Source organism: Zonotrichia leucophrys, chromosome 7 (genome assembly GCF_028769735.1).
Source record: "Zonotrichia leucophrys gambelii isolate GWCS_2022_RI chromosome 7, RI_Zleu_2.0, whole genome shotgun sequence".
NCBI classification, from domain to species: domain Eukaryota; kingdom Metazoa; phylum Chordata; class Aves; order Passeriformes; family Passerellidae; genus Zonotrichia; species Zonotrichia leucophrys.
The window spans coordinates 37579708-37598927 of NC_088177.1; the positions used below are offsets into that span (position 1 = coordinate 37579708).

The following is a 19220-nucleotide window of genomic DNA, read 5'->3' on the forward strand; positions in this document are numbered from 1 at the left end:
TGTACCTGGAGCTACTCCCACAGCCCTGTGAAACCACCACAGTGCAACAATTGCTCCACTGCCCTGAGGCAACAAGGACTTAGTTACAGCTGACTGAACAATTCCTTTGGAAAACGTGATTCCATCATTTCTTTGCCATGGTTTTTAACTGACCACATCGTGTAGAACAGCTTTGGGAGATAATGACATTGTTAGGCTGTTGTAGGGACAATCACAGTCCTCTTAAATAGAACACAAGGCCCATGTGGTCATACTAAATAGCCAGTAACAGGAGCCACAGAAAATCCTAAAGATCCCCTGGCTTTTTTTTTTTTTTTTGGTCAGTATTTGGGGCCTTCATAAAGGGAATTTCATGAACAGACTGCTCCCGAGAATTTCATTGCAGGTTGTAGTCAAAACCCACCAAGGAAGGGAAGTAAAGCTGTAAGATGGACACAAGAGAAGGCACTACTCACCTGAACACAATCCCTGCTATGAAGTAGAAGATTGCAAGGGTATCCATAACATTCCACAGGTCTGAGAAATACTTGCTGCCGTTCATGTACCACTGGGAAGGAAAAAGAACAGAAAGTAACCTCCACACAGCAAAGTTTCCTTGCCCAATTAGCTTTTTGTCACACAACAGATAACACCAGAGTTCAGATGGCTTTCAGTTTCCCCAGAAAGAAGGGTTTAGTGTGTCCAGCAATGCCACAAGTTACTGGCAAGCTGTTTTTTTGGGTCTTGCTGTGACCCAGGAAGCACTGCAGAGGGGAGGGGGGTCACAGTTTAGGGGCAGCTGATGCACCCTGCCTCCTCTCCCTTCACAGAGATCATTGACTGATCTGCCCCCAGCTACATGCACATGCTTTGGATCATAGATGCAGATTTAATTTATTCTTTTAACTACAGAGCTCTCTATTTTTGAATTGCAGGTCTAGTGAGAATCCCTGCTCATTCCCAGACTGACTGGCACAGCAGCCTGGATCCCCACAGATCCTGGATCTGTGCAAGAACCAACCTCAGGAGTCAATTCAGAGGTGACTCATGAGGACAAGAAGTTTCACCAGGACAAACCTCTGCCAGGCCTGGAGAAATAAACTGCATCCCCAATCATAATTCTTTTGAATTTCAATTTTTACTGAAATAATAAAAGTTTTGGAGAGTATTTCTCAGTGAATCTCTAACTGGCATATCCAAGGAATGCAATTCTGCCCTTAGTGCTTTTATGGGAAACAAACAGAAATCAAAGGGAGTTTTGTTCTAGGTGCTGTCTCTGCCCAGTAGCTCCCTAAATCAAACAAAACATCTGGGACTGAGGTGCAGTTCTCCAAATTCCAAGCAGTTCCTACTGCTGAGAGGTGAAGTGCACAGAGGTTCAGTCCAGATTCCTCCTCCACAGGAGAAAACAGGGCTCTCCTTCACACCCCACCAGTGCACCCACTCACCTGGCTGGAGGCTACCTCCATGTGCCTAAGGAGGCAGCAGGGAAAAGGCCTCTCCAGTTTCCCTAGGGCTCTAAACAGGACTGGGAGAGCTCCAGCTACTTACAAATCCCTGGGAGCACCAGAAGTGAAAGCAGGGCTGAGCCAGTGCCTTACAGTTCAGAGACTGCTCCAGACCAAGGGCTGATTTCTCTCCAGGACTGGGTATCTGACTGCAGGGACCCCAGGCAAGCTACTCTTACTTGCTTTGGATGTAAAAGCGCAATCTGAGATACCCCTCTCTTTTATTTCTTTAAATACAAAGGACACAGGCACAATTTTGATGCAGAGTTAGAGCAATGCACACATGGTCTATCTCAGGGGAAGACAGGGAGGAATTTCCCCAAGAAGTTTAGAGGATTGGGACACTGCTCTGCTTTTCTGCTCCATTTCTCCTACTCAGGAGCCAGAACACTGTCTGCAGATAACTTGAAATCTTCAAATTTAGCTGCCTCCACTGTCAAATTGGTACAGCCTGGCTACTGCAATTCCCTTACTAAAGGGAACTGCAGCAGTTCTACCTGCTCAGGGTAGTAAGAAAAAGGGACATTGATAGGAAAATAAGGTTTCTATCCCTAAGGTTTTCCCTAGGACTTTTGCTGGGTGCACACAGGACGTGCAAGGACAGGTCCAGAGACACCAGAACCTAAATCAGCAGAAACAAACACTCCATTAGTGTTTTCATGGCAAAAAAAAAAAAAGTCTTTTACTTTTCCCCCATTTTCTTAGCAAGTAAAGTTGCCATAAACAGGGATCCACCTTGACTATTAAAAAGGGAAAACACCACAATAACAGCAGCATCAGAAATGTCATCTGAGCTCAAGTAAAAAAACATTATTGCAGGGTGGGATGATCCAGCAGATCACCCACAAACACTCACGAGGGGACTCAGCAGAGTCAGAAAGCAGCACCAAACCCACAGACCCACTGCTCTTTGCTCTTCTGACTGCCCCAGCATCCTCCCACTGCTCTGGCCACGGACTGGCAGAGAGCAGCTTGCCCAAAACCCACCAGATTCCATGTGAAGTGAGGAGAAGATACCAGGAGATACCTATAAAGGCAGCCCCACATGCTGTTCCCACATCACAGCTGGTCCCTGAGTCTGCACTGAGCCCCCAAAAACTGCACAGATGATTAAAAGCTAAATAGAAATGCACAAAGGTATGCAGCTTACTGGTAAAATAAAAAATAAAGGGGGTGGAATGTAGGGAAGGGAGGCAGGCATGACTTAATCTAAAGCTAATCTAAATGATTAATCTAAAGCTCTGCACCAAGATAAATGTGCTAAATTTAACCCTTTATTACCAACTAGCTTGGCAAGCCAGGCATTCCTGGGGAACGTCTGCACTGGCATCATCATCCTCTTGGTGCACAGACAGGAATTAGACACCAGAGGAAAAACCCCTCAGTGAGCCCTGAGCAGCTCTGCTGGGAAATGGCTCCCTGAGCACCTGCACTGCCCTGCAGGGGAAAAGCCACAGGGCTGTGGCTCTAGCGCTAAACTCTCTGGGCTTGCAGGAGCTGCCTACTTGTCTCACTTCATCACAAAGCAGAATGAAGACCAGCACGTAGAGGATGATCTCCAGGGCCGTGGGCTCCTTCTGGAAATCCATCAGCAGCACGTAGGCGAAGAGCAGCAGGAAAGCGATGTAGAAGATGACGTTCCAGGAGAAGACCACAAAGGGGGAGGTGAAGAAAGACACATAATACAAGAAGAGTTTCTTACTCTTCTCCACAGGCTTTTTCCTGAGGAATTAAAAGACGGAAAATGTCTCAAAGCATAGCTTTTAATGCCTGGAAACATCTGTGTTCTTAAAAGAGAAAGAGCAAAGGGTGCAAGGTCTAGCTCAGGATGTTACTTCAGAGGTAAAGACATCCTGCACCCACTGCCCTCAGGCACTCCAGCAAACTGGTAAATCTTCCAGCTTGGATAAGGCTTGGAGTCACCTGGGATAGTGGAAGGTGTCCCTGCTCATGGCAGGGGCTGGAACAATATAAGCTTTAAGGTCCCTTCCCACCCAATCCATCCTGTGATTCTGTGATCTTAAATCCAAGATCAGAGTGAAACACAACCTGTCAAAAGCTCATTTGGCTTTTTAATACCTTCATCTAAGACTGACTGAACACTAGAACAGCTTCCCCAGAGTGGCTGTGGAGTCTCCACCCTTGGAGAGATCCAAAACTGGGCACAGTCCACAGTCCAGCTGACCCTGCCTGAGCACAGGGTTGGACTGGATGATCTCCACCCAGCCTGACTTGCCGTAAGATTCTACAATAAATTAACTTGCTTACCCTCTGGAAAATTTTCCCACTGATGAAAAGTCAGTTGATTACCTGAATGAGATGAAACCACAGCCTATTAAAGGGAAAAAGAACAGGCACAGTATAATCTTCCAGTTCTTTGTGTCTCTTGAAATCTCTCCATACCACTGCTTGGAGAGGAAATTCTGCAGGGAAGAAGGAAACGCCCTCATTTGTGCCAACAGCCACAAAATCACCAAGAAATGCTATTTAGAACATTTGATTTGGTAAAAATAGACCCCTAACTTTGAGATTTCAGTCAAAATACTAGAGATTGCTGTTGCAACAAACCAGAAAGGTCTCAGCAATGCTGGCTCCTTAGGGCAGCCATGCTCCATCTATGTGATGAGGAGTTAAAAATGAGGCTGAGCAGGACTTGACCTGATTGATAAAACACTTATAAACCACTGCATTCTATGCAATGCTCATCCATGCTGGGCATTATATCCACACTGTGCAAGCCAGGAGTAGAAATCACTTTAGTCGGCCTTTATTACCCACTTAATTATGATTTATAGCCCCAAGCCAAGATTTTTTTTCCCCTCCTGATTTACATTTGTGGGTAGAGGAGCCAACAGCCCCTGTTAGAGCACAGGAGCCACAGTGACCTGCACACCTTTCCCTCACAGCCATTACCTGCACACCTGGCTGGGCAATAAACTGCTGGTCCCTGGCCTCCACTGCCAGCTCCAGGCAGTTGCTGCCTCCCCAGGCTTCACAGGAATAAGTCAGCAGCTGCTCTGCCAGCTCTTCATCGTTGCTGTAGCACTCGGTGAACAGCTCTGCAAGGAAGAGGCAGCTCCAACTTCAATTTCCCACCAACTTGGGTGCAGATATCTTTAGTGTAATACTTGTGATATCACATTTTCAGCGCTGCAGAATGACTGTGCTGAAATCACTTTACGACCCCACTTGCACATCTTCAACTTTTGATACAGAGTTTGAGCCTGGATGGAAAACTGTAACACTAAATCGCAGAGAGAGCATTTAGTTCTGTACTAAAGAATTGAGTAAAAAATGTGAGTTTCTCCTTAAATGACTCAGTAAATCTATTTGCTTCATCCTCTTTTCTTAAATTCTGTTTGGCACTGATCTGATGAATTATTGTCAGTTCAAAATTAACAGTAGGGTTGAAATAGTCAAAATCTGATGCTTTTTCCCTGGGAAATGCACTGCTCCCTCCTTAGTGTCTTGCTAAATCATCAGGCCTGAGGGATGTAGATACCTTTTAAAAAGTCTATTTAAGCAGTTTTTGCTTTGTGGAATAAGAGAAATCTCTGGAAACAAACAAGATATTTCCAGCATGGCATTGAGCTGGTCCTTATAAAGTCACAGAACCATCAATCTACTTTTTACCTGCAACTTCTTTTCACTCCCAGAAGTACTCCCACAAATCTGAAGAGTGCTTTTTCCCAACCAGTATTCATTAGGAAAGTTTCCCCTTTTCCATATTCTCCTTCCTGTTGGTGGGCATCCTTCTTCAGCCTTAGCCAGTGAAGCTAAGTAGCTTTTCTTCCCCATAAAAGAAATTCTCCACCCCAAAAAAAAGCCCACTTCACAACATCCACCTTTTGAAGCCAGGACACAAAATTTCTACTAGGAGCAAATGGCGTGGAAGGAATTTCCAAGCAGTCAAACCACAGGTTGACATAAAGGAAAAATTTATTTAATGTGGGATTTCTAGTTTTTGATTCCTTGGTCTCTGACCCTTCCCACTAAGTTCCTAAAGGACTCACAGAGCAGGCACTTACCTACTGCTCTTGTCTCATACTCGTTAGCCAGTTCCTCGGACTCACCAGCAGCATTTATATCATTCTTCACCTTGGCCATGCTTTTCAGGAGCTTACTGGCCCCCAGGGCTGCCAAAGTGCAGCCTCTGGTCTGTGGAGAGAGAGTGAAGTCATGCACATCCCTCTGAGAAGGGAACATGATCACAGAGCCCTGACACCACAATGATTTGGGGAGGAAAGGACCTTAAAGTTTATCTCATCCCAACCCCCTGCCACAGGCAGGGACACCTTCCACTACACCAGGTGGAATCCTTTAAAAGTTATTTTCCATTTTGCACCTTCTCAGTTCCCAGTCCAGAATGATCTATTTGATTCTACAACCATTCAATAACTGTCTAATCCAAATTAGAAGTTGGATTTCAATCAAACCCCTGGAGTCAGAACCCATCCATGCTGTGGAATGGGCGGGAGCTCAGCATCCCAGCTTAGGCACAGGTGACAACAGACAGTGGATGTGCACTGCTGACTCTCACACAGCCTTAGGAAATCAAAGTATCAAGTCCACACCCAGACACAAAATGGGCAATATAAAACCTACTGAGAGTCATCTAGCAATCATCTCTTGTGGTGTTGTGCCTGAAGCTGGATGTGAAGCCTTCAAAGGCCAATAAACAAAAGACACAGAACCCCAGTGCACTGCCTGCAAAGAGAAATAAAGGAGAACTCACTTGCTCCCAAATGACTTTGGACAACTCTTTCTTGTTCTGAAGAACTGACCAAATAAACAGAGCTTGCAATGGGTGCCTTGTGATAGGACACTCCTCCTGAAAGAGAGAGAAAGAATTCAGGCCTAAGCTCACCAAATGTTTTCAACTGGAAGAAATCTGAGCATGGACTCTCCTGTTTTTGTATTTTCTTTGTTTCACAGCCACCTCACCAATCCCTTCTCGCAGCTCTCTGCCACTTGCCACACACTACTGTGAGTTAGGCTGTATTTGATGCTTCTATTAAAGCTTTGTGTTTGACAAGGAAGAATCAACCTCCCTGTTTTTCCTGAAGCTGGTACTAAAGAATATTTGTGTAAAAGGCACTTGCTGCTTTAACCACTGCAGCCAGAAAACCTCAGTCACAGCAGGATCAAAGTGCTCATCACTCACTGAGAGCTGAATCTCCATCTCATCCTTGCTGTTCTTGTAGTATCTTTTGAAACCTCTGCGGAAATCCTCCACCATCTTCCACACGAAGGTGAGGAGGGCATCGTTGTAGGAGTTCTTGGCAATCTGCAGGTTCTTGAACACCAGGCTGCTGAAGTTGTTGGTGTAGAGCTCCCTCAGGACCTCTGTGGTCAGGAACTTGCGCAGATTCAAGCCGTTCTCCAGGAAGAGCCGGACAAATTTGGGCCTGTCCTTCACCAGGGCTGTGAACATCACATCCTGCAGGTCTGCAGACTGGGGAGGAATGGAAAAGCAAATGTTAGGGATCATGTGAGACATGTGCACCTTATCTAAGGCCTGACACACGGTCACTGTCACATCTTCATCAGAATCAGGTTTTTTCCTGTACACAGTTGCCTTGGCTGGATGGCCCAGAGCATTTCTGGCATGGGCACATCACCTTTGCAATGACTGATCATACAATGGATCATCATGGAATGATGGATTGTCATTATAGGACACAAAACACCACGATGCAGACTCGCTGCTCTTTCCAAGGTAAAAAGGGTCTTTTTATTTTCTGACTCCAACATTTATCAATTTCCAAAAGTGACAGTGGATTGGAGGGTGACAGTGCCACCTCTCCAATGACTCTGGACAAACCAACAGTCCGTCAAATTTCTCCTCCATAAAAGAATGCAAAGCAATAAGCTATTAACATAAAGTGTGTGAGAAAGTTCATTACTAGAATGTAAACATCAGAAGGCTTAGAAGAACTTAAAAATACAGAGTGACAACGGATCATTTTGGAATGATCCAAAACGATCATTCATGGATATGGAATACCCCAAGTTGGAAAGGACCTGCAAGGATCATCAAGTCTGACACCCCTGGCCCTGCACAGACAGCCCAACAACCCCACCCTGTGCATCCCTGGGGCATTGTTCAGATGTTCCTTGGGCTCTGGCAGCCTGGGAGCTGTGCCCATTCCCTGGGGAGCCTGGGTAGTGCCCAGGGAAAGAATATCCTTTTCTGGGGAAAGACTATCCAGCCTGAGCCTCCCCTGACACAGCTCCAGCTGCTCCCTGGGTCCTGTCCCTGTCACAGCAGAGATGGGAGCTGCCCCTCGTGAGGAAGCAGCAGCTCCCAAGGAGGTCAGACCTCCTCTTCTCCAGGCTGAGTGGATGTGTCAGTGCAGGAGCAGGAGGGCACAGAGGCTGAGGTGCTGGGACAGGGGGGCTCCTGTTGGGCTGAGTCCCTCCCCAGAGCCCCTGCACTCACTCAGAGGGGGCTGTACCTCCCAGTTTCGGTCGTTGGTGAAGATCTCATCGCTGGCCAGGTCCAGCTGGTTCCACTCCAGCAGCAGCTTCAGCTGCCCGTTCCAGTTGTCCCTGTCGTGCTCGTTGGTGCTGAAAGCTGCAGAGCAGAACAACCCCTGGTCAAGGCCAGCCATATTTATCATCTCTGCTTCTCACTACTACTGTATTTGTGGGGTTCCCAGACCAAGGCAGGAATGATGAATCTGACTCCATGTTCTCAGAAGGCTAATTTATTACTTTATCATATTATATTCAAAAATACTAAACTAAACTATACTAAAGAATACAGAAAGGATACTTATTAAATGCTAAAAAGATAATAATGAAAACTACTGACTCTTTCCAGAGTCTGACACAGCTTGGCCCTGATTGGCCAAAGAGCCGAAACAACTCACAGCAGAACCCAATGGAACCATCATCTGTTGGATAAACAATCTCCAACCACATTCCACATGTGGGCACAACACAGGAGAAGCAAATGAGATAAGAATTGTTTTTCTTTTTCTCTGAGGCTCCTCAGCTTCCCAGGAGAAAATCCTGGGCAAAGGGATTTTTCAGAAAATGTGACAGTGACACACTGCCAGGACAAGACTCCTTCCAAGGGGCTTTTCCCACACCCATGCACATCTTCCCAGCTGGGACCTGGAGGATGCTGGAGGCTCAGGGATGTATTTATGGCCCAAGACAGGCCACAAAACAGCCTCATGACCAAGAACAGCACAATGTTTCCTTCAGGCTCCTCAGAGTCCTGCACTCTCTACACAAGGGAGATCCTGCAGGATTCCCAGTGGGGCCCTGTCAGCATCCCCAGGGCTCTCCAAAATGCCTTCCCAATTACCTGGTTTGGATCTTTCCCACCCTGAGAGATCTCATGCTGCTGCTGCAGCCTGCCCACACCCCTTCAGAGGCAAGCAGGCCCCACACTGTGGCAGGAGCCATCTCTAGAGAGATGGCACTGCTCTAAGGAAACTTATTCTAGAGAATAAACAGCCATCCTTTCCCCATTTATTTTTAAACCTCCAAACAAACTCAGAAAAACAATGACTTGCCTTTGTACAGGGCAAAGGAAATGGCATTGCTCACAATTTCATCTCCAGCTTCTTCTATTTTGATCACTGTCAGTAAATGAGGGCTCTCAAGGACTTCTTTGATCTACAAAAAAAAAGAAAAGTTGTGTTTCAAAGCTATCAAGGCTGTTTAGTAGCAGATATCCTATTAAAAAGAAATTTGTCACTACATCATAGCAAAGCTGCTTCTCATCAGTCCTGGGTTTTAAGAAATTTAAAGAAACCCAAATAAAAGTAGATAATGAGCTTGATTTTAAAGTCACCAAAGGACAATATTAATTATCCTCTGAAAACACAGCAAATAACTGTGATTCCCCTATGCAGATCATCTTCAACAAGAAGATATAATCTCAGTAATTAGAAGTGACTCTTAAAGTAGAAAAGATTGTGACAGCACAAGTTTCAGCTTATGTGAAGCAGCTTGTTAGAGAACAGTCTCTAGCTCCTCGTGCTTTGTCAAAACCAGATAATTTTTCCCATAATGAAACTTTGTAGAGTTCATTTCATTTCAGCACACAGAAGACAAATAATCTTGTCCATTTCTGATGCAGGAGGAGGTGCACTCCAGGGCAGCCCAGCAGAAGCTGTGAGGAGAGTGGCCAGACAGGGAACAAACACTGCCTTCAGCAGCTCCCCCCTCCACAGGGAAGAGATCCTCCTGGAACCTTCTTAGCTTTCCTGTCACCACACACCTGCTGACCTGATTGCAGCCCCCACAATACCTTTGTCCCAATCCATACAGATGGAGAATGTTCCTTTTTTGAATCTGCACAGCTGTAGCATGACCAGGAGCCCTGCACAGCCCGTGGGTACCACCAGACAGCAACACCCCTGTCTTGGAAGGCAGCATCTGCTCCCTCCTCCCACAGCACCAACTCACCCACTTGATCCAGCTCTCCGTCTCCTCCTCGGAGAGCCTGGAGATGGTGCGGGGCAGGAACCTGAGCAGGCTCTCCTTGACACAGGAGGAGGCCGGCGTGCCCTCGGCCTCCAGCAGGCTGGCAATGACATCGGCGATGCGCCCCGAGCCCTCCACCACCACACACGGGATCTTGCTCTTGATGGCCACGTTGATGGACTGGGGACACACGGGGAGAGGAGCATGAATGCTGCTGGAGCCTGCTATTGAGTAAGGAGGGCTGGAGAACAACAGAAACCCACAGCCCACAGCAGTATTTTCATTATTATCCACTGATGCTTTACCAGTGACAATGCTTTAAAGCATCATCACCTGATGAGAGAGGGCTCTGAGAGCCCCAGAGAGACTGAGGGTCAGAAATCACCATCTGCCAAACTTTCACAGAATCACAGAGCAATTTGTGTAGGGAGGGACCTCAAGGCACATCTTGTTCCCCCCCTGCCATGGGCAGGGTCACCTTCCACTAGGCCAGGCTGCTCAGCTTGAGAGTGCATCAGCAGATCAGGACAGCAGCCAAGGGGAAATGGCATTCAGGTCACACAACAGTGCTGCCCTGCCACAGCCCCTGCTGCTTTATGGCTCAGCATCGCTCAGCTGAGACCAAGGGCTCTGGATTTATCTGCTGGAGGCAGCAGCAGCAGTGTTTTACAGAGAGATCACTTCTGTAGCATCACAAGAACATCAAACTCTAATGTTACTGAAAGTCTCCAAGTAGCCACTGACATGATTTCTCACACAGCAACATTGTACATGGATTAACAGCAAGACAAAAATCTGCTGGAATCGTGCTGGAAGGACCATTAACCCATTAAGGCAAAGACCATAGGAGACACTGATTTCATTTGCATCCCTACACTGAGAACAGAGACACAGCATGAGCTGCTGCCAGCAAATTGCACAAAGGGAGTCAATGCAAGTTATCACCAAGCACTGAAAAAACAGAACAGCTCTTAGTTAAGAGAGTTTCTAGAGAACAAAAACAACAAAAAAATCAACTCAGTCATCAAAACCGTGCACACATTCCTCCTGTCAACTGGAGCAGGTCTCTGACAAAGGCAAGGAGGCTTTTCTTATCAGCTAGATGAAAGGGGTTTTCTAAAGAAGGGTTCAGCTAAAGTGCATGTTTTACATCACAGGGAAATTTCAAACAGAAGCTTGGAGCAGTTTTACCTCTCCCTCACTAATGCTGATTCTTGTCATCATGCACCAGCCACAGAAGCTGAGGAAGGGGGAGCCTTTCCTGGCCAGCACTGCCAGGACCGAGGCATGGCAAGGACAGACATCCACAGCATGGACTCTGCTGAGACATCTGGGCTGGTCAGAGACTCAGTTTACTCCTTGAAAAAAGGCTTCACCTCAGAATAGCTCAGTGCACTTCCCACACTGAGAAATAAAAACTCGGCATGACATAAACCAGCCTCAGGTTGCACCAGGAGAGGTTTAGGTTGGATATCACAGAAAATTCTTCACTGAAAGGGTTATCAAGAACTGAAACAGGCTGCTTATGGAAGTCACTATTCCTGAAGTGTTCAAAAAATGTGTGGATGTAGCACCTGAGGACATGGTTTGGTGGTGAACATGATAATGGTACTAAATTGACCATGGGATCTTAGAGATCTTTTCCAACTTCAATGTTATTATGATCCTATGAAAGAGCCAAGAGAGAGGCATGAACCCCTAACTGAACCATCATCCAGGTACTTCCCAGAGGAAACTCTTGCCAGGAATTATGCATTTGATTTCACAAGGCTTTTACTCATTCTGGTTAGGCAGCTACTAACTCTGTATCACTGCTGAACAGTGTGTTTGAGGTCTCTCCAAAAAATGTGAAATCATAAGTCTGCACAGCTACAGCACCTGGCAGTCAGTCAGCTCCTTCAGTGATGGCCGAATCCTTTCTCAAACATCAGCAATTTGGAGCTAAAAGGAAATGGGCATATTCAACACAACCCTCTGAGCACAGCTTTCCTCTAAAACATGACTGGATGCTTCATTTCATCTCAGGACCTCTGATTAACACTGCATCTGAATCTATCTACAACTGGGCAAACACAAAATTCATCATGTTAATGGAGCTAACCCCCCAGGGAACATACAGGGAGGCTGGGATAGCAATCTGGAATTTCACACTCTGATTCAGACCAACTGATTAACACCAGCAACACAGTGGTAGCAGAGATCGTGCTCTGAAATCACATTGTTTATCCTCCTGACAAGCAAAATTTGATTAACCTTGACAGTAACAGCACAGCTCTGGTGAGAACAGGAAGTACCAAGATAACACCTACAAAAACAAAACCATAAATATAATGCTGCTTCAACTTTATTTTTGCAAGATCCTACTCTCTTGCACAATCCAGCTCTCTGTACAGGCTAAACCAGCTCTTCCTGCAGTTGGTCAGAGCTTGTCCTCCCTGTTCCTGTTCCCTTCCCACACGGCCTGACTCCACATCCCCTCACTCTGAAAGCCCTGGGCAGGTCCCTTTGCTCCCTCAGGCCACTCATCCTTACTCTGGCAAGGTGGATGGGCAAGTTCCAACCCTGGGTTAACCCTGAGAGAGATTTAGAAGGGATCTCCCTTTCCCCCTCCCCTCAGAGTCACTTACACATCCTGTTTCAAGGAATTTCTTTGCTCTGTTCAGCCTCCTCCTGCCTGTCCTCTGTTTGAAGGTGATGCCTGGTTCTTCTCCTTGTAGGGGTCAGAGTCAGCAGAGCCCTCCTGCCCTGCTCAGCTGCCAAGACTTAAACCAGCTCTAGATCAAAACTAGACTCCAAATGTATTTAAAATGCACTTATAAGAAACAGGGAGAGAAACTTTTTACATGGGTAGATAGTGATAGGACGAGAGGGTATGGTTTTAAACTACAAGGGGAGAAATTTATATTTATATTTATATTTATATTTATATTTATATTTATATTTATATTTATATTTATATTTATATTTATATTTATATTTATATTTATATTTATATTTATATTTATATTTATATTTATATTTATATTTATATTTATATTTATATTTATATTTATATTTACATTAGGAGATGATTCACTGGGAGGGTGGGCAGACCCTGGCACAGGGTGCCCAGAGAAGCTCCTGGATCCCTGGAAATGTCCAAGGCTGGGCTGGATGGGGCTTGGAGCAACCTGGGATAGTGGAAGGTGTCCCTGCCCATGGAATTGGGTGGTCTTTAATGTCCCTTCACATTCTGGGGTGTGGAAGAACTGAGACAACTGAACTGTCCCAGCCAATACTTTTCCAGGATGTCAGCCCAAGGCAGAAACTTTGCAGAGAAATTTTAACAGAAACAAACTTCAAAAGCTTAAATTGCAAACAAGGTCCTTCTGTAGCAAGTGCAAGGCAAGCTTCTGTAAATAACAGCACTGTCTATTTCATCAAGTTTCTTTTGGAGCAATCAGTCTTAAATACCAGAGCAATGCCCCTGTTGTCATTCCTGGAAATAAATAAAAGAAATGAACCTACTTTCAAAGTCTCCTTCCCACCACCTTGGGCAAAACACACAATTGGGATCTTCCCACCATAATTAGATTCTGTGAAATATGCCAAAAGAAAAAAAGAAAAATCAATTAATGCAGTTTGAACAACTTTTTTTTTTTTCCTGAGTACAATGAAAGAATTTCTAAGCCATTCATGCAAATACTAGTTTGCTGTTGATTTTGCCAGAGTTACTAACAGCTGTTCTTAATAAAAACTCAGTTTTGCCTAACATTCAGACACCCTTCTCCAACAGAAGTTTTTCCCTTCTAGAAAGCCTAATTCTTGCTATCTCTGAAGGCCTTAAAATGCAATTTTATTCTATTTATCTGCTCCTTTGACTCAGAGAGTCAAAGGAGCAGATAAACACAATAAAATGTCGAGTCTCAGAGAAAGGTTCTTATCACAAACTCAAGATACAGAACCTCTGAGTTCACATTTCCAATTGTAAAAGAAAAGTAAGAATTCTGTAACTGGAGCTAGTGTCTGAGAGACATTCCAAAAAAAAAACCCAAAACAACCAAACCCAAACAACAACACTCACAAAAGCTTTTTAAGAATTTATAGCTAAGGTGTTTGATTTTTTTTTTTTTTTTTTTTTTTTTGTAAAGAAGTGGGTGAAAGAGAAATTATTTAGCAGTAGGTTGCAGGTGGCTCAATCATCCTCATAAATAAATATTTTGGGAAAAGCCTAACTTCAGCTTCTGTGTAACATTGCTCCAGCTACTTGGAATTCAGTGACAGAGGGGATGGATATAGAAGGGCCAGCTTTAAGAGGAAGGGAGGGAAGGGCTGTGTGGCTGAAATGAAGCATTTCCTGTGCCACAAAGGACACACAGAAAGGCAGATGAGGGAAGGTGCTGCTCCTGACAGAGCTCCAGATGCACTGCAGTTCACACACACACTGTGAACCTTCCAGCTCAGCAGCCACAGGATGCTGCCAGTGCTTTCTTTTTCCAAGGAAGTCACTGTGGCTGTGCCCCAGAGCATGCAGAGGCAGCAGGAGGAGGAGGAGGAGGAGGATACCTGGGATGACCCTCTCTGAAATGTACTTCTCCAGCTGGGTCCGCACTTTGGCCTCCGTGGTGGGGTGCCCGTGGGTGCCGTTGTCCACCAGCAGCAGATGGGTGTGGTTGTTATCCAGGCAGTACAGGGGGTCTCTCTTCAGGTCATCCATGATGTAGTGGGCCAAGTAGCTCCCCTGGGGGCACACAGTGTGTTTGGCAAAGATTCAAGGACACACACACTTTATTTATGTGGTGGGACAGTTTTTCAGAGGTGTTCTGTCGTGTTTGGCGGACAAGAGACAAGGGGGGTTAACCCTTCTGACAGGAAGGACAGCAGTCTCAAGCTATGTCAGGGAAGGGATAGGTTGGAAATTAGGAAGAAATTTTTCACCAGAACAATAATAAAGTACTGGAATGCTCTTCCCAGGGAGGTGGTGGAATCACCATCTCTGGATGTGTTTAAAAAAAGACTGGACATGGCACTTGGTGCTATAGCCTAGGCGAGGTGTTAGGAGTCTCAGAGAAAGGTTCTTATCACAAACTCAAGACAGAACCTTTGAGTTCACATTTCTATCATAAAAGAAAGGTAAGAAGTCTGTAACCTCTAGGAGCTAGTGTTTGAGAGACAGTCCCAAAAAAATCCCCAAAAAACAAAAAAAAAAAAGAAAAACCCAAACCAACCAAATCCAAAAAATAGCACACCCAAAAGCTTTTTAAGAATTTCCTGCTAAGACCTTTGATTTTCCTTTTTTCATTATCTTCCAGCCTCATTATTCTGTGATTCTGTAATGAAGATCCTAAACAGCAGCAGCAGGTACCCACCATGTGCCTTAGCTCATGGGAAGCCCTGCTGTGGGGGAGTGCACAGGGATTTCAGAGCTGGAATAACCATGGGAGTGGGTTATTCCCTAAAGCAATGCCAGACACGGAGTCAGAGCAGCTGAACTCCCACACGGACATGCCAAAACCTGGCACAGCTGAAATCCTCCTCACCAGGCCTGATGTGTGTGACTAACTTGGGCATGAGAACATTTTACTTTGCTCCTATTCTGGGAAGAATTCCCGACGTTTTGAGGCCGAGCCTCCTCTTTCTTTCCCCACCAACCTATCCATGCAGCACTTGAGGATGTGGTTAAACTGAATATGATGGCAGCACTGGGCTGACAGCTGGGCTCTTAGAAGTCCCAGTTTGTCCAACCTTAATTTTAAGCTCATTAATAACCCCATTGTAGGAGCCTGAATGAGGGACGTGGGACTCCAGGCAGCTCTTCAAAATGCAGTTTCTTCCATCCAAAATGTCACAGCAATCCAGGGTTGTGGGTGACAGAGCTGTGCCTACAGGTGTCAGCTCCAGCTGCAGGCAGGCCTGGAGACCCTTTGGTTTTGGTTACACTGCATTATATACTTTTCTTTGCTGAGCATCTTAATACAGTAGAACCAATCTATACCTTAATTTTTACCTACAGCCTATCATAACTGCTATAATTATGTTCATGTTACTGTTCATATTCATGTTACTGTCCTCCAATCACTAAAAGTCAGCACATTACAGTTTAAGCTAGAAGTTGTTTTTCAGTTTTCTTGCAGTGGAAAATTCTGAGACCTTTTTTCTACTTGCAGCATTTGCTGAGTTGTTTGCCTGTGCTCTCTTTCTGCTTGGTAAAAACATCTTCTTGTTTGGGGTGGGTTTATCCTTTGCTCTAAGCCATAAAAACCCCTTCTAACTAACACACCCTTTGCCTCCTTGGTTAGCCAGTAATGCTGGCTCAGCAATTCTTTTCTTCTATATCAAAACTTGCTTTCATTTCTATTCCTTCTTCAGATTCTACATGTAAAAACCTTTCTGCCAAGCACACATATCTGTGAGACTGTTTTGTGAAGCTTTCACCCTTCCCACGCGCCATGCCCTGCTCCTTACGTCGCTGGTGGCGGTGCGGATGAGCGATTCCCGGTTGGAGATCATGCCCCAGGCGGCGATGCCGATGGCCACCACGTTCTCCTCGGAGCTGCGGCTGATGGTGTTGTCCCTGACCACCTCCCCGATGTACTTCATCAGCCCGTAGTGCGTTCCCCCGGTGAAGATCCAGGCTCCTGGAACAACACGCGCTCACCTGGGGGGGCACAGCCCAACACCCACCCTGCCACGGCATCAAAGACATAACCAAACCCCTTCTGTGACCTTGGGGGTGGCTCTTCAATTGAGCACAAGAGAGATGCTATACAACTCACTTATGCTATCACAGGCGCCCCTGAGTCCACTCCCCTAAATCCCACTCCCGCTACTTCCAAACCATTAATGCCACACATGTCCCAGGTGAGATGTAAACTTTAAGGAATTTAGGGATTTTACAGGAGCTGAGGTTTTAGTTAGAGATAAGCTTTGTTGGAGTTAATCAAAGTAAATGGGTAGGCCCTGATGAAGTTAAGTGTCACAGACAACTTTTCTGAAAAATCCTTTCCTTATGATTTTTTCTCCTGAGAAGCCAAGAGGCCTCAGGAACAAAATGTAAACAATGGTTATCTGCTGCTGTGGAATGCAACAGGTGCATCTGTGATTGGTCTCATGTGGTTGCTTCTAATCAATGGCCAATCACAGCCCAGCTGTCCAGACTGTCTCAGCCAGTCACAAGCCTTTGTTATCATTCTTTTTCTATTCTGAGCTAGCCTTCTGATGAAATCCTTCTATTCTTTTAGTATAGTTTTAATATAATATAATATATATCATAAAATAATAAATCAAGCCTTCTGATACATGGAGTCAAGATTCTCATCTCTTCCCTGATCTTGGGACCCCTGTGAACACCATCACAGTTAAGAGTTAGTGGTTAACTAATAATTGATTGCTTGTCAACATAATGTTTGGTTAGCTGGGTTTATAATGAAGAATATAGAAACTGATAAATGGCTTTTAGGAACATAAGACAATTGTGGCCTCCTCTGTTCTGAAACCAATTGAAGACGGGAATGGGAGTTCTACCAAGGGTTCATTTGTCATATCTGCATTGAAAAGGCAGAAAGGTCAGAACGAGGAAGACTTCATTTACTTCCTCATTTTGGGACCCCCTCCCCATGAAAGAGACCACTGACCCATTCCAAGGAACAAACTATGCAAGCTTAATGGTTGAACTAATTACCATATGAATGAATTTGAACTAATTACCATATGAAACAGAGAATGGGATGCAGCAAAGTTATGAATATACATTTGTATTTTGGGTATTCAATACTTGTATAGATAAAAGGACTCTGTAATCACCTGTAAATTGTGGTGTGTATTTGGGAGCTATCCCATAATAAACATACACTTTCTAGCTTTAAACTGCTAGAGAGTCTTTGTCCGTCACAGTTGGATATCGGTACTAGATCAACATCCATATTTTTAATTAATCACAAGTGCAGCAGCCAAATGAACACTCTGCTCTCCCCCAGACCCTTGGAGCCGCTGCCCCTGCAGCCCTGCAGTGCAGCAGTGAGGTGGCAGAGGCCCAGCAGCAGGTGCTCACCCTTGGACTGGGCGATGTAGATCAGCCTGCTGAAGATCTTGCGCATGCGGGGCTTGAGCGCGAAGTTCTTGGCGCCACCGGTGACGGAGATGACGAGGTTGGGGGTCTTCAGGTTCCAGTGCTGGGTCATGAGGTCGTAGAGGGTCTCAGAGTCTGTGTCACACGACAGGCGGATGTACTTGGGGAGAGAAAACAGGAGAACAAACATACAGGAGATAAATCGAGGTGGCTGGGAACAACCACCATTTTCTTCTCTGCTGCTCAGCCTCCTTCCAGCAGCCAGGAGATGAAAGGAAAGGTGATGATGAAATCCTTGTTTCTTCCCCTGAAGCACCTTTATCCTTCACCTACAACCAGGCACCCAGCCCAGCTTCCTCTAGAGAGGGCAAGAGCAGTTGTGGCATTCACATTCTCAGAAAAATCCCTTCACCCAGGGTTTTTCACCTGGGAAGCTGAGGAGCCTCAGAGAAAAGGAAAACAATTCTTATCTCATTTGCTTCTCCTGTGCTGTGCTCATGTGGAATGTGTTTGGAGATTGTTCACCCACAGGTGATTGTTCCATTGGGTTCTGCTGGGAGTTGTTTTGGCTCTTTGGCCAATCAGGGCCAAGCTGTGTCAGACTCTGGAAAGTCACGAGTTTTCATTATTATCTTTTTAGCATTCAGTAATTGCCCTTTCTGTATTCTTTAGTATAGTATAGCATTCTTTAATATAATATAGTATTATAAAATAACAAATTAGTTTTCTGAGAACATGGAGTCAGATGCATAATTCCTGCCTTCACTGGGGCATTTCTCAGCAAACACAATAAGCAATGACCTTGGGCTTCAGAGGAGCTCTGCAAGGATGAACACACCACCACTACAGCAACTAACTCCAGTGGTGCTATTTAAAGCTTGGATTATGAATCAGAGGCAGCATTGTTGAAAGTGAACTAATAATCATAATGACAGTTGTATTTTGATTATACTATTCAAATAAATTCCAGGCTCCGTGTGAGAGGTGTCCCTATCACAACACTTACCCACTCCAGTGCTTCAAGTACAAGACAAAACAAATACATCAAATTTGTAGTAAAGCTTGAACACTCTACAAAGATGCCAAAAAGCACCTAAGAGACATAATTTAGCTTCAGGTAGACTTAACATGTCTCCATTTATTTAAAAGCTTCTCTGGCCTTGTCATGCTTTGCTATTTAAAAGCCCCTTCACTTTTTCATCACTTTTGGAAGACATTCATGGCCGCACAAGCCAAATCAG

General features: G+C 45.2%; 1 protein-coding gene across 1 annotated transcript in view; it reads right to left on the reverse strand.

Annotated features, from left to right (window-relative positions):
• The window catches only part of TRPM8 (transient receptor potential cation channel subfamily M member 8), a 40667-nt gene that overhangs the window by 11770 nt on the left and 9677 nt on the right, over positions 1-19220 (reverse strand). Inside the window, exons 5-18 of the mRNA XM_064718437.1 lie at positions 17962-18139; positions 16377-16549; positions 14478-14652; positions 13440-13507; positions 9915-10112; positions 9017-9119; positions 7946-8064; positions 6652-6942; positions 6223-6318; positions 5516-5645; positions 4401-4546; positions 3798-3910; positions 2993-3209; positions 456-547 (exon numbers count right to left, since the gene is read on the reverse strand). Of these exons, the coding sequence (XP_064574507.1) occupies positions 456-547; positions 2993-3209; positions 3798-3910; positions 4401-4546; positions 5516-5645; positions 6223-6318; positions 6652-6942; positions 7946-8064; positions 9017-9119; positions 9915-10112; positions 13440-13507; positions 14478-14652; positions 16377-16549; positions 17962-18139 (2099 nt within the window). The remainder of the gene's footprint in view (positions 1-455; positions 548-2992; positions 3210-3797; positions 3911-4400; positions 4547-5515; positions 5646-6222; positions 6319-6651; positions 6943-7945; positions 8065-9016; positions 9120-9914; positions 10113-13439; positions 13508-14477; positions 14653-16376; positions 16550-17961; positions 18140-19220) is intronic.